Source organism: Podarcis pityusensis (genome assembly GCF_964106645.2).
Source record: "Podarcis pityusensis genome assembly, chromosome: 12".
NCBI classification, from domain to species: Eukaryota; Metazoa; Chordata; class Lepidosauria; order Squamata; family Lacertidae; genus Podarcis; species Podarcis pityusensis.
In genome coordinates, this window is record NC_138037.1 from 38,692,063 (window position 1) to 38,706,352 (window position 14,290).

Below are 14,290 nucleotides of genomic sequence, written 5' to 3' on the forward strand. Positions count from 1 at the left end.
TGCCAGATGGAGTACTTGGAAAGGGAGGCAGAATCACAGATATGCTACTGTGACCTATCCTTTGCACCACACCACACTGCCCCTATGCAAATGGGTCTATGTTGCTACAACACCTCATTCACTGACCTGGCATTCAGCAACGTACTATTAAGACAAAATGAGGACCCTGAGTGGGAGAAGGACCATAGGGAGCCAGGGCTTAAGTCAGTTAATTTTAGCCTCTGGATTCAATTATCTTACTGGTGATGGTTCTGGTGGGGAGGTGGACTACTTCACCTACTTCAAAATGTGGCATCTGATTCCTCATGCATTTTGGGTCCTGCTTGCTTATGCTACAGAAAGTGTAAACAAAACTTACACTAGAGAAAAGCTCACCAGTTCCGCCCCCTCCCCGGGACTTTCATTCCAACAGAACCAAACCTAAGGTGTATGCTCAGATTCTTGAAATCTCTCCCTGCTTGGAGATTAGGGTGTGCAGAACATTAGACTGTAGAAAAATAACATCTCTCAGTCATTTAGATTGCAGTTATTAAAGAATTTGGAGGTAAAAAGCTATACGCAAAACCATGCATTTCAGCTAGGCTACTTCTAAGGGCCCAAAATTCAGCCAATTCAGAAAAATCTTGCCATTATCTTTGCTTTGTACACTGTATCTTAAGTGTATTCTGCTGAAGGACAAAGCTGGCTTGGTGTTATTTGCTTTATGAACTAAGTAGAGGACAAGTCCCAGTTCCCCAACACACACATTTGCTAATTTCACCCCAACACTCTTCCTACATGGATTCACACACACACAAACTTCTTATCAAGTAGTTACAGGAATATTAAACTCGAGTGTGCCTGAATTTGTGTCAGTGTAACCATGTTTGGTAGAATTCTGGACGTTTATGTAATTCAGACATACAAATTATAATGCACTTTTGCATTCAGTTGGGCCATTGTTCACAACATTCTGTTTTACTTAGCATTTTAGTTTGAAAACCCAAGTTCCACTATCTCTGCACTTCCTGCAAGATTGTATAGTTGAAGGAAAGAGCCTCTAAAATGTATGATAAGCTCAGAGATAAACAATGGCGAAAACAGCTTGAAAAGGGAAGTTCTTTTTATTCAGATGTCTGTTTACTTTCATACCCCTTACTTAGTACAAACACCATACAAAAATGGTGTAAGAAATGATCCCTATGTTCAAAGTGCAGCACTTTTAAACATTAAGGACCGAAACTGCTGCCAAGCTACGCTGTTACATCTAAGAACAGTTTCTACAAAACCTGATCCTTGGCATTCTGAATATTTCTAAGCTAAACAGAAACACGCACACATCAAAAAAGCCTTTTAAAGGGAAAAAGCCCAAATACACATTGCTCAACAACCCCTTTCTCATCCATATAGAAAGAGAAGCCCAAAGGGCACCTACCAAAATCTTCTCCCACCTTCTTTCTAGGTCACCTTCAAACAGCATCCAGGACCTTTCAAAGGGCTGAATTTCACGCTCATCACTTTTGGCCCCCTGTTGCTTTAGACATGCGTAGTTTGTTCAGCAGCAGGCATCAAACTGTGTTGCTCAAGCCCAAACTCACCACACATTTAACAGATCGAGAATGAAGGCCAAAGCAGAGCTGGCTCTTCATAGACACTTCCAGAAAGAACAGCAGATCATTGTATTTACATCGCTCCTGCTCACCCACCTCGTAAAGCCCAAACCCCTCATCAGTAAAGAGCTCTGCTTTATGAATGCTCTGCAGCAAAAACATGGCTACACAGTGGAATCATTTCCACTAGGCAATCTGCCATCTCAACAGATTGAAACTGTGTACTCATACTTCGTGTCAAAATGCTGAAAATGCACAGCAGCAGCAACCACAAAAAAGGCACTCCAATGTCTCCAGAAGAGCTGGAGAGAGACAACTGTCACCACCACCTAAATTCTCTTAAGTCACAGGAAGTATTTTCAGAGAAAACCTTCACTCAAGAAATGAAGTTTCACCAACATCGTGCAGCCTGGGAATTATTTTGCAGAACTTGCAAAAGAATCAGCTTGCAAAGGAATTATCTTCTTTTATTTGGTGCAAAAACATGACAACAGGCAAGATGTGGGGAAGCAAAGAAAGGTTGGGTAGGCTCTGGTTAACAAGGGACTTTTCTATGCAAAGAGAATTAAAATCAAAGAGGTTTCAATGCTAGATCACACAAATTCTAGTGGAATTAATGCAGCCCAACATTTATAGGGTAGAAGTAATAGGGCAGCTTAAGGCATGTAATCATTAAGAGGCCCCTGCTCAAAAAGACAAGAATGCCACAGTTTGTTCTAAATTTTAAGAGTTAAATAACTCAGCACTACTGCATCCTGTCTATTACTTGGCAAGGACTACATACTGTGACAGCTGGAAGCTTTACATTCTCTACTCAGTGACATTTTACACACATACCGAGCCCATCAGAGTGTTGAACATGTTCCCCTTGCTTACACTTGGGAGGCTCCTCTGTTGTTAGAAATTAAGCATGCCGTGCTTTTTGTCCATAAGGAGATGCCACTTCCTGCTCACACTTGATATAATGCACACAAACACAGTTAAATGAAGTTGTGAACGAAAACACAACTGAACTTACACTGCTAAGTGCACTCTTACGGCAGGACACACACACACACACACACACACACACACACACACAAAATTATTTGGGAGAATCCTAAGGGGCACTTAGGTGTTTCATGCCCAAGAGGAAGGGAAAGGAAACTTACGGAAAATAATTTCACATTTAGCAAAAGCTCTACTGTGCAACCTATGCAGACTTAGGGTTTAGTCTGAAGGAACACAATGCACCCAGCTTGCTAATGCTAAGCAGGTCTGGGTCTAGTCAGTGCCTGGAAGGAAGATGACATAAGACCCTATATATGTCAAACTGAAAAGATAAAATAATGATTTATTCTTATGTCCTATAATTTTGTATGGGTGGGGCACTGAGTAGAATGATCTACCCTTGGAAGCTGATGGACCCAATTGGTTTTCTGATGCCTCCTGCAGGATATTTCTGCTAATAGGACTGGTAGTTCTGACAACACACTAGTCAGGTTCAGGAACCAGGAGACACCCTGCATGGTTAATGCAATCATTCCTAGATCCCCACCTTCTTCTGGAGAGAACCCATTCAGCTTTGTTTACTGAGGAGTTGAAGGAAATATCTAGAGCACTGAAAGAAAACTTATATCAAAACTTACTAAACATGGCCCAGAACTAATTTCAGAAACCAATTTGTGATGGCACCCTAAACATTCTACTTCACCAGCACTATTGTGTCCAGTTTTGTTCAGGTGGACTGTTCTAAGTGTGGACCTCTATATTTTAGTCCTCCTGAGGATAGTGACACTCACAGCAGTTTGCTGTGACCAATTTATGGCACACTTTGTAGATAAAGGTACTTGTGTCAGTTCTGACTCCACAGTTAGAGAAAACATTATGAACACAGCCACGACTCCTACTTTCTGTGTTAAACTTGTGCACCTTAAAGACAGGATTCTTGAAGAAGTGAGACTATCCACTTGTGTTCTTGATCCTTCGAGGGTGAGACTGGTATCCTTCTGAAAAGAAGCTAAGGGGGCTGTCTCAAAAGATAAGACAATCAGGCTACTTACAATGTAATTCAAACACAGGGCTAGGAATAAGCATGGTCTAGTGATTCTGATCTTTTTTTAGTATGTAGCTCAGAAATGCTTCAGGATTCAGCATTACCACATGGCAGCTGGTACCCATTAGGTGGGGAGCGGGGAGGCAGAGTATCTAAATGTAGGCAGAGCCAGGAAGTTGCAATAGGCAGAACTAATGGGAAATGGGGCACTAAAAGGCTGCAACCATGTACACACTCACATAATGGAAACTCAACTTGAACACAGTGGGACTCACTTCTAAGTAAGATGCATGGCACTATGTAACCCAATCTAATGCATGCTTACTTGGAAGTGAGTTCTGTTGAATGCGGTAGGATTTGATCCCAAGAAAATATATATTGGATTTCAGTCTTAGGATTTCCTTCCCACTTTTTTTCTGCTGCATCTTTAACAGCAGCCTGACATGCAGAAAGTAAACAGGTGAAACACTCAATAACATGACTATATAGAAAACAGCTTCCAGTCTGAGCTTCTGTATGCATACTTAAAACTGTATTTGCTCTTAAACTCCCAGCATGCCTTGTATAACACTCTCAGCTGCACTGGCTGCCAATTTGTTCCTGGGCACAATTAAAAATGCTGGTCTTACCTTTAAAACCTTATATAGTCTGGGACTAGAATACCTCTTTTCATGAACCTACTTGGGAGCTTCATTCAACAACTGAGCCCCTGTTGATTATACCCTTATCATCTGAAAAATGGCAGATGGCGACATTATAACCTTTTTAGCTTCAGTTACTAGAACAGCCTTTCTCAACTCCCTATGTGTAGTTAAGACTACAGCTCCCATCGCCCCTGACTATTGGTAGCTAGGGATGATGGGAGCTGTAGTCGAATAACATATAGGGACCCAAGGTTGAGAAAGGCTGTACTAGACTGTAGAATGGCCTCTCCAAAGAGACCCATGTGTCTACTTTCTGATGCATCTTTCCATGAACAGCTAAAACTTAGCTTTTAATTACTCTGTTGTCCAGCTTTGGCTGTTTCTTAGGCTGTGTACACTCTAAACTTCAAAGCACGTTCTTTCCCTCAATTCTGGGCACTGTAGTTTGTTAAGGGTTGCTAGGAATTGTAACTATGTGAGGGATAAACCACAGTGCCCAGAATTCTTTGAGAGAAAGAATGTGTTTCAAATGTGCTTTAAAGGTGTCGTGTGAATACTTCTATTTCAAAATTGTTTTTAAGTTTTCATGAGTTATCTTGAAACACACAGAAAAGCAGGTATAAATGTTTTTAATATACTGCTATTAATAATAATGATTTAAAAACAGACTGAAATAATTTGGTATATATGTGTATAAATTTGCTAGGAATTGCTAGCTCTGGAGTTAAGCAGGGATAAGCAGATGTAATATAAAAGGTTTTTTTTTTCTTTTTTAGGAGCTGCATGCTTGATGTTAACCATGCACTTAAACACTGAGTTGATTAAACACATAGCAAGAGCCAAATGACCTGCAAAGCACATTTGTGACATTCTTTGTAACTACATGCATTCTATTTCGAGGATTCCAAAAGCCTTGCAATAAACAAAGGAGACTTGACTGGCACCACAAAGACCCTCATTTAAAAATGATTCAGAGCCCTGCTTTATGTATTACATTTTACCTACCTTTGCAGGGTGGAACCAGTGTTTTTTTCTCTGTATGTACTGATGGTAGGGTATGTACTGATCCGGGGACAGTCCCCAGATTTACAAATCAGTGCCCATACAAAATCCATTGAAGTTGAAAAGTGTCCCTGGATTCATTGAAAATTTTTTGGTAACCTTATGGTAGGGGGGAAGGAAACAAAACAAAAAAATCTATCCCTCTCTAAAGCTCCTTCTTAGCTACTGTTTTGAGAAAGCTGCAGCAAGGGTGGGGACAGGATGAAAGCACCTTTCATACATTGTTCAGCATATATGTAGGAAAATGAAATGTTTGAAGCTGCTCAAATATCCCAACACTAGTTAGTTTTATCAGTGCAATATGAAACCTCTTTTTAATAAGACATGAAAAAACAAAGTGGGTAACAAATTAATATAACAACTAGACCTTTCACTGTTTTCCCTAATGCTCCTTTGGGTAGTCCACTGGGATTGCTGAGAGAATAAATTTTAAAAGATTGTAAGAAATCTTGGATACTGAGAATTGCTAAATAAGTTATTGCTAATAGACGCAGCAAGCAAGATTTTTTTTTTTTTAAAAACCTATTAGTTTCTCATTAGGTTGTGATTCAAGATATTAGGAAACAAACAAAAGCAAAACAACACACTTACTTCCAGAACAGTCCATTGTTCTACAACAATAGCATCATAGCCTTGTATACTCTTGTTGTCTTCCACGGAAATATCTTCAAAGATGAACACGCCATCTGTCATCCCCTGGAAGGAATCTGTGCAGAAACAAATCGTTTCTATAAGCTACACAGTTAGGATATCCTATGAACATTTTTAAAGAGTGTGTGTGTGTGTGTGTTCATTATCACAATCCTAATTTCTTCTCAGCATGTTATTTGCAAAACACAGAGAGAGAAAGACCCCTGCATGGTCCAACTATATTAAAATGAATGAGACTAATAGTAGGTGTACAAATGAATCCTTTGTATGCGGTGCTGTGCTGCTAGCACCCATTATAAAACAGAATTGCACTTATTTTTATTGGCTATTTACAGATAAAAAGATACGTGCACATGCAAGCTTGGTGGTGGACACTTCTGGAGCTTGAGGAATTTCTTCCCTTCTCCTTGACTAGTATCTGAGGCACTGACCTAGCCAAGAGGCATGGCCATGGCAAGAGATGGGATTGTAGGGATATCAAGCATGCCTTACAACTTCCCCAGCACTGGATTCTGTTCCTCTACCTATGAATTGTGCTTCCTCTTTTCCCTGGAAACTGCAAGTCTGCAGTAACACCTGCACTGGGCATTTTCTTTGGAAGTCAACAATCATAGATGCAACTGAGTTGCAGCTTTCAATGCAGCCTTTGTTTTAGGAATGGTCAGAATATTTAATGCATCCCTTTTCTGTTTAGGGAACAAAGAGTTGCGGCCAGAATTTCTCCACTATCTCGAATCATTTGTCAGGTGACTGGTATATTGGGCACTGCTAGTTTGGATGAGGTTTTTAGGAGGACAGCTCTGTAGCAACAAGTGTTTTCTCATACAGTGAACCTTTTGAGTCAAGATTTCCCGATTACTCTTGCCTTTCTTGAAGATTTTTGATGACCACACAAACCTTCAGCGCATTAAATGGTGGTGGTGACCCTGAATTTGGGGTGTTTTGCCCCCATACTTAAAAGAAATATCTAGTATGCCATATATATACAATGCCATATAAAGACACAAGAAAAAACTCCCCACATACTAGGGCATGAATGGGGGGGGGGGGGGAGATGGCTCTCCAAATCACTGCAGAAGTGTTTGAAAAACTGCAAGTGTCCATAGTTAACCTGGCATTAATAAACAATTTAATGGATTTTACTGTAGAATACCTGCTCATGCACAAATCCTAGCATTCCCTTTTGGGAATGCCAAAGTAACTCAATTTATTATAAGAAACCCCATGCAATAGCCTGGTTTTGAGTAGAGGCATACCTGCTTTAGTAGCAGTCATCCAAAAAAATATTGAAGCTCTTACAAGGGCTTTTTGCAGTATCAGTCTCACATTAACTATCACATCTATTTAACCCCTCTCCTCTCCAGAAAGCCCCCTTTTCTTAGCAGTTAACTTGTTTTCACTTAGCATATAATTAATCCAGTGGATTCCAGCACATTACACCAACACAATTAATTTCAAAAACTAAATGATAAAGTGATGGCTCATTTGTACTAATAACCAGCTCGGCATAGCCTTCCATTCCATTAAAACTAAAAACTGCTTCTATTCTGCCCAAGCTTTGTTATAATTTTTCACCTTTTACCTTCACTAAGCTCATGGAAAAGGTTAATCCACCCTCCTTCATGGGAAAAGGTTCCATTATCACTGCATTTTTTATTAAGGTAAGATGCTCTCCCACTGTGCTCAAAAGGCTATTTTCACTTGGGTATATAAATATTTGATGATGTTCTGCTGGGCAAAATGTCATTTTAATGTTCCTGCACATGATTTACAAGATGACTATGGGAAAAGATTTCTTATTCTATTGTGACAGCTATACTAGTGGGAAGCAATGTCTCCCTGTGTTGTTTGTTGTCTTTGAACTATTAAGCGTCATGCACAAAGCCTAACCTTTACGTTATTGTTATTGCTGCGAAAAAAATCACTGCCACAGGTACAACAAAGAAATGTGCCCTCCACCTTTGCCTCTGGCTGATGCTCACCAACATATATGGGCTGTTTCCCACTAACATTTCCTACACTGATAATGCACATGTCGGTGTCATCCGTTAGCAACGGGTTCCAGGAACCCAAACATGTGACAAAATAGGTGCATGACTGTTGTCATGCACAAGAGTTTATATATGCAGGACACACATTTATATATGCAGGACACACATGGAAGATATAGGAACTTAACCCCGTGCAAAGTTCCTCTTTATCTTAATTCCCCCTCCCCCAATCTACTTGCTCAAGTTTCTATACTCAATACTAGTCATTTCACTTCATGATGGTATTACTTAACATTAAGTGGCAAAATGTCCAGTAGGATTCAGCTAATAATTAATTTGTGATTTTTATATTAAAAAATTATATTATTATTTATTTAAAATCACATTGTTCAGTCATAGTGTCATAACTATACTATCCCTCCCCATTCCCTTCCTCCCCAGAAAGAAAAAAAATGAAACAGAAAGGAGAAACACACACGTTTGAGGAACGATTTGGTAAAAGGTTGAAGGTGTTGTTATTCTGTGATAATATAATTCTGTTTAGGTTGCAAAACCAAAACTTAACTTTCTTCTTTGAGGTGCTGACTCTTACACTGTCTTGCAATGCCTACAGTTCTATATTAGGTGAAACTACATTAACTTCAGTTTTCACAACCACAGGTAGAAAGGTGCCTTTAGGAAACAGCATCTTCCCTAAGAATGTATTCTACACATTAGCAGCACATCTCCCAAATTCCAAGTGTAAACTGATTGCCCTATTATGGTTGTTCACAAAGTAAACTCTTTGTGCTCATCTTGCAACCCCACTTTTGAAGGCATTTTAACTGCAGAATCTGACATTAGGAAACTCCCCTGGAGCCCTGTTGTTATGTAAATTCACTTTTAATGTGTAAACAACAGAATAATACTTCTCCTATGTTGTATTTGGGATATTAAGCAATACGTTGATAAGGAGCCAGAAATAAAATGTTTGCCCTTAAGAAAAACAGGCCTAATTGGTCTGTATCAGGCCAAGTGACTCATAGTTTCAAAACTGCAGTTTATACATATAAAATAAATGACCATTTGTTTCTGAGAACGTTCAGTTGCAACTTACATGGGTTGCCAACAAGCTAGAAGAAAGCATTCCATCATGTGCCCTTTAGAATTTCCTTTGCTGCGGGATGAAAAAATTAAGCCTGGCTGTTAATTTCCCCATTTAATTTTAACGAAGATAACTAATTTCACTGACTACTCCACAGGCAGGAGCGTGAGATGGAGAAGAGCCTTCTAGAAGCTGCCTGTGGCTTGACTTTGGGCTGGATCTGAAGACCCTACTTTGCATGAGCGGAGAGTGAGGGTGTGTCACTGATCTCCTCACTTTTAATTACTTACATTCCAGGCAGCTGCTCTACAGTATGCCCCCACCAATCCTCTGGAGCCAGATTTCATAGGATGTAACACACTGTGGGTATAGGAGGGGGGAGGGGGGAGTGATGATCCCCATATACAAGCGCCTTCCACTCATGTGGTGGGATTTCTGAATCTAATTCCACATTTCATGACTCTCACGTAAAAATATGTGATACCGCAAGTTGCTGAATACTTATCAAAACCTAGAAAGAAACTTCCAAAAACATCCCCAGCCTAGTCTAACGAAAATCAAATCTTTGTATGTATTTATAGACTTGTTTTCTGTGTTCTATGTAGTTGCATTATCGTTTGCCTCAAAATATTATGGAATTAATATCCATGTTACTGGCATAATCATCATCATCATCACCACCACCACTACCCAACAACGGTGCTTCAGAGTGTAAGCAGCCCTGACCTGGAGATTGTAACGTGACACAGAAGAAACTGAAAGGGGTGGGAAATGGAGGCAGAGGTAAACAGGAAGGAATAGGCAGTTGTTTCAATTGCACATGCTTAATCTTAGGTACAGGTTAAGCTACTAGAGGGCATGGGACAAAGGGGGCTGCTCCAAAGCGTTCATGGAAAAGGTGGGCTTTGAGGAGAGATTTGAAGGACGTAGGAAAAGTGGCATTGCACAAGCATTCTAGAATGCAGTTTCAACCATATGGAACAGCAAGGGAAGAAGGGCTTTCACATGAATATCACACAAGGCAGCAGAGGCTGCTCCATTTGGGTGTATGGGGCACTTGCTGCCCTCAGTCAGCCCCCACCTACCTCCCTTCTTCCTCACAACCAGTCCAGGGTGTAACCTTCCTCCTCCTTTGTTTCAGCATTGTCCTTGAGCAGGGAGGACGATGGGGAGGAAACTAAAATTACTTGGCTTTGTCTATTAATGGCTGTGGTTGCATCAGTCATTGCCTCTGTCTCTGTCTACTGTTGGCCTCCTGTCTTATGCCCCACCAGTCTCAATGGACACCAGCCACCACTGCACACACACACACACACACACACACACACACACCAACCAACCAACCGAGAAGTGGGCCCTAGTCCTTGGAAGCGTATGTCAAAATAAACTTGTCTAAGGCTACCTCACTGGAACGTGGCAACACTAGTTCTATCTTCAGACTGGTAGCACAGTCATTAAAATGAGCAATATGAACAATATTGGGTTCAGGGGTATGGCACATAATGCAGCAGCCCGACTGAAGCTAAGCAGGTCTGCATCTAATCAGTGCCTGGAGAGAAGACTGCCTAGGATCTTCATGAACATTGCCTTGAGTTCCCTAGAGGAAAGACAGGAAGACAAATAAAGCTTTGTGTTTAAAAACACACAGAGAGAGAAGCAAAAATGTTAAATATCCATGCTCAGAGCTTTAGCTCCCAAGCCAAGTTCTAAAAATAACATTTTGTTTCCTACAATAGCACCAACTAACATATGGCATCTAGCACAAATACATAGGCTTTGGCCTTTCATTTACATAAACTGCTGTTTGGAAATCTTAGAGATAGATCAAGACTGTGTATATTACTATTTCTGAGTAGTCAAAAGAATAAGCAGAGTTGAAGTATATAGCTCAGCTAAACAAAAACTGACAGATTTGATAGAGTCTCATCCTTATCACCATGCGTGTTACAAGTCAAGATTTCTGTGTTCAGATTGTAAAAAAACAACAGCTGCCTATTTCCCCGTTAGAGCACAACAGAATGAAGATAGCAGAGGAAGAGAGCTAGCAACTGCAGAATTAGTTTGGGGTTTGTAGTCACCACTCATGATAGAAACATATCATGGTGGTGAAGAAGAAGAGGAGGAGGAGGAGTTTGGACTTGATATCCCGCCTTTTACTCACCTTAAAGAGTCTCAAAGCGGCTAACAATCTCCTTTCCCTTCCTCCCCCACAACAAATACTCTGTGAGGTGAGGCTGAGAGACTTCAGAGAAGTGTGACTGGCCCAAGGTCACCCAGCAGCTGCATGTGGAGGAACAGGGAAGCGAACCCAGTTCACCAGCTTACGAGACTACTGCTCTTAACCACTACACCAGACTGGAGGAGAGGACAGAATGACATTTGATTGTGCTGCATCAAAAGGACTATGTGTGTGTTTGATGTTTAGTTATTAAACATCAGTAAAACCTGTACCTATGGAAGTGCGTTGTTACTCACTCAGAAATAACATGCATACTTCATGTGGTTCTTTCAGATATTGGTATGCACAACAAAGCCAATGGGGAATAAAAAGCTGAAAAGGTTTTATTTTTTATTTGCATACACATTGGTGTTTATGAGTTCTTTAGGCAAGTGACTATTGCAGAACAAAGGCTGTCATGCAGCAAGTGCTTGAAAATATTGGTGTTCCCATACTATCACTAATTGTATATAAGCCAGGAGGACTGGCCCAGGTGGCACACTCCAAGACAATACCTGTAGCATTAAACAGCCTCTTCCACTTCCTACTGCAGTCGCTGGGGGAAGCAACAGCCTGGACATAACAAAGAACCTCTGCTCTAAATTTCACCAGCCTCCACAGCAGTACTTTGAACTACTCACTGCAAAAATTCATCTCAGTCCAATGATTTCTTGCAGCTGCTATATCTTCAGCTGTTCTACCAAGCTCCACGGCTCCTAATGACTTTTCCATTCATTTCTGTCAGAGCTCAGCCCAGACCAGGACCACAGAGGAACCTCATCTGAAGAGGAGGAGCAGGACTTGGTCCAGCCACACCAAGGAGCCCAATGTCATAGTTGAGCAGCCCAACTTACTCAGCCCCCAAGAAACCTTTGCTGCCCCTTGCCAAACCATAATTGCCTCAGCCACAGGCCATCCCTCTCCACACCCAATTCCCCAGTAGAGGTGGAGTCAGGCCCAGCAATAAGCCCAGAGTTGATGGAGGAGTGCTTGTCTGGCAGTTAGGCCTTCATTGGGGGGGGGGGTTACTTGGGAGGAGGGAGAAGACAGAGAAGGATCAGGTATGTACTGGAATCCAACAGATGAGCAGGAAGGGAAAGCAGCTTCCTCAGAAACTGTAAACATCCCAGGGTTACTGGGAAAACAGTTCCCTACTGGGCTTCCATAGGCAACTCTAGCTCATCCTTGCTTCTGAACCAAGGCCAGGCCAAGACATTGGGGGAGACTAATGTGGTACATTATCTTCCAAAAAAGGGGGAAAGCCAGGATAAATTGGGGGGAACAGCTGGGAAAGCTGCTGCCACTGCCCCTCTTCCCAAGAATGTTCCACTTGAGGCAGCCACTTCACTCTTCCTAATGGTTTAGAAGCCTCTCAACACTGAGCCTGTGCATGCATATAGTTTACACACATACTCCATGGGCTCTGGTTTGAGGCTTTTATGCAGCCTATCTTGAATTTTAAAAGATCCATTTTCACAAAACAGCAAAGAAGTTTTGCAGGAATTAAAACTCAGAAGCTTGAAAATTTGCAAAGGTGCTGCTGCTTCAAAGACTGTTCCTGATTGACACCAACAAATAATTTGCACTCAGTATGGCATGTAATTTCAAGGTGTAATTAGCAGAAAGAGGGAATGTTCCTTTTTGCTAAGAACCTATCTGAAAGAGTGGAAATTGAAGCAAGAGAATGAGGTGCTACTTAGGCACATCTGCCTCATTTCTTTGATTTCATACTAAAAAAGTGTTCCTACCACTTATATATAATGAATATTCTCACGTTTTCATGTTCAGGTTCTGAGCACTTTTTGTGAATTCTAATAGTCACAAACAAAGAGAAAATAGCTGATCTTTTAAACGAACGAAGTATATAAACAGAGTAATAATCTTGAGGGAAATTCCGTACCATTTATCATTCCAAGACTGAAGATGGCATTCACCAACGTGCTCCCTTTCCGAAAGTGATCTGTCATATGCTCCAGCCAATTGGCTTCCAAGCTGCAAATACTCTGCCCATCACTGGTGATTTTCACAGGGATTGTTAAACTGTAGTACTGGCTGGATCTCTGCAAAGCCTTTGGCTTGTTGTAGACAGCAAAGATCTCGGTTTCTAAAAAAAAACACAACCATACAAAGTGCTGAAATAGCAATAACGATAAAAGCAATGAAAATAGTGCACCCTCTCTCTAGGGTACAGTCTGCCAGCATAAAGAAGTAACACATTAATAAGCACTATTAACTGAGCTTTTCCCATGTATAATTAAAACATTACTGGGTCATTAACAAAAACTGTTTTTCCACCATGCTACAAAATGACCTATATTATTTAGCAACAAACTAATAATTTTAACCATAACGCATTCTTGCCAACTGAATTTGTACGACCAAATAAAGCAGGAAACAGATTTGCAAGGCATTAGCAGGACATAGGGCTGACAAAATCAGGAAAATACAGTTGAAGATAAAAACCATGACTGCGTACTTATACAAAATATATGCATGAATTAACAGTTATAAAGATGAATGAATGTGATGTAGCACTTGGATACACCTTAAGTCCTTCCTGCTGCTCCAGGCTAATGTAGCCATTGTTCTGGAAGAAGAAGTGAAGTTCCACATGACACCTTTCACATTAATTCCCACTTTCAGAGGTTTCTTGCAGTTAAGGGCCACTTTGTTGTGAGAATACTAAAGAACTTCTCCAGTTCTGTGACCTTGACGTCTAGGCACAGGCACACACACACAGTTAATGATATTTCGGGCAGCACCAACAGAACCATAGTTTCGAAGTAACAGTTCTGCTTTATTCTCACTACTCATATCACATCTGGAGTACTGCGTGCAGCTCTGGATACCACACTTTAAGAAGCATACAAACTGCAACAAGTTCAGAGGCCAGCAAATGAAGGTGGTCAGCACTAAATAAAACAAGTCCTATAAGGATAGGTTGAAAGAAATGGGAATGTTTAGCCATAAGAAGAGAAGCCTGATAGGGGACATGATGAAATTTACCAATCTTTGC

The 14,290-nt window shown here is 40.9% G+C and overlaps 1 protein-coding gene across 4 annotated transcripts in view; it reads right to left on the minus strand.

The window, feature by feature from the left end:
• RFTN1 (raftlin, lipid raft linker 1) overlaps positions 1–14,290 on the minus strand; it is a 114,520-nt gene that overhangs the window by 11,381 nt on the left and 88,849 nt on the right. For all 4 annotated transcript variants that reach the window (XM_080974803.1, XM_080974802.1, XM_080974805.1 and 1 more), the window contains exons 6-7: positions 13,175–13,378; positions 5,922–6,037 (exon numbers count right to left, since the gene is read on the minus strand). In XM_080974803.1, coding sequence (XP_080830929.1) covers positions 5,922–6,037; positions 13,175–13,378 — 320 coding nt within the window. The remainder of the gene's footprint in view (positions 1–5,921; positions 6,038–13,174; positions 13,379–14,290) is intronic.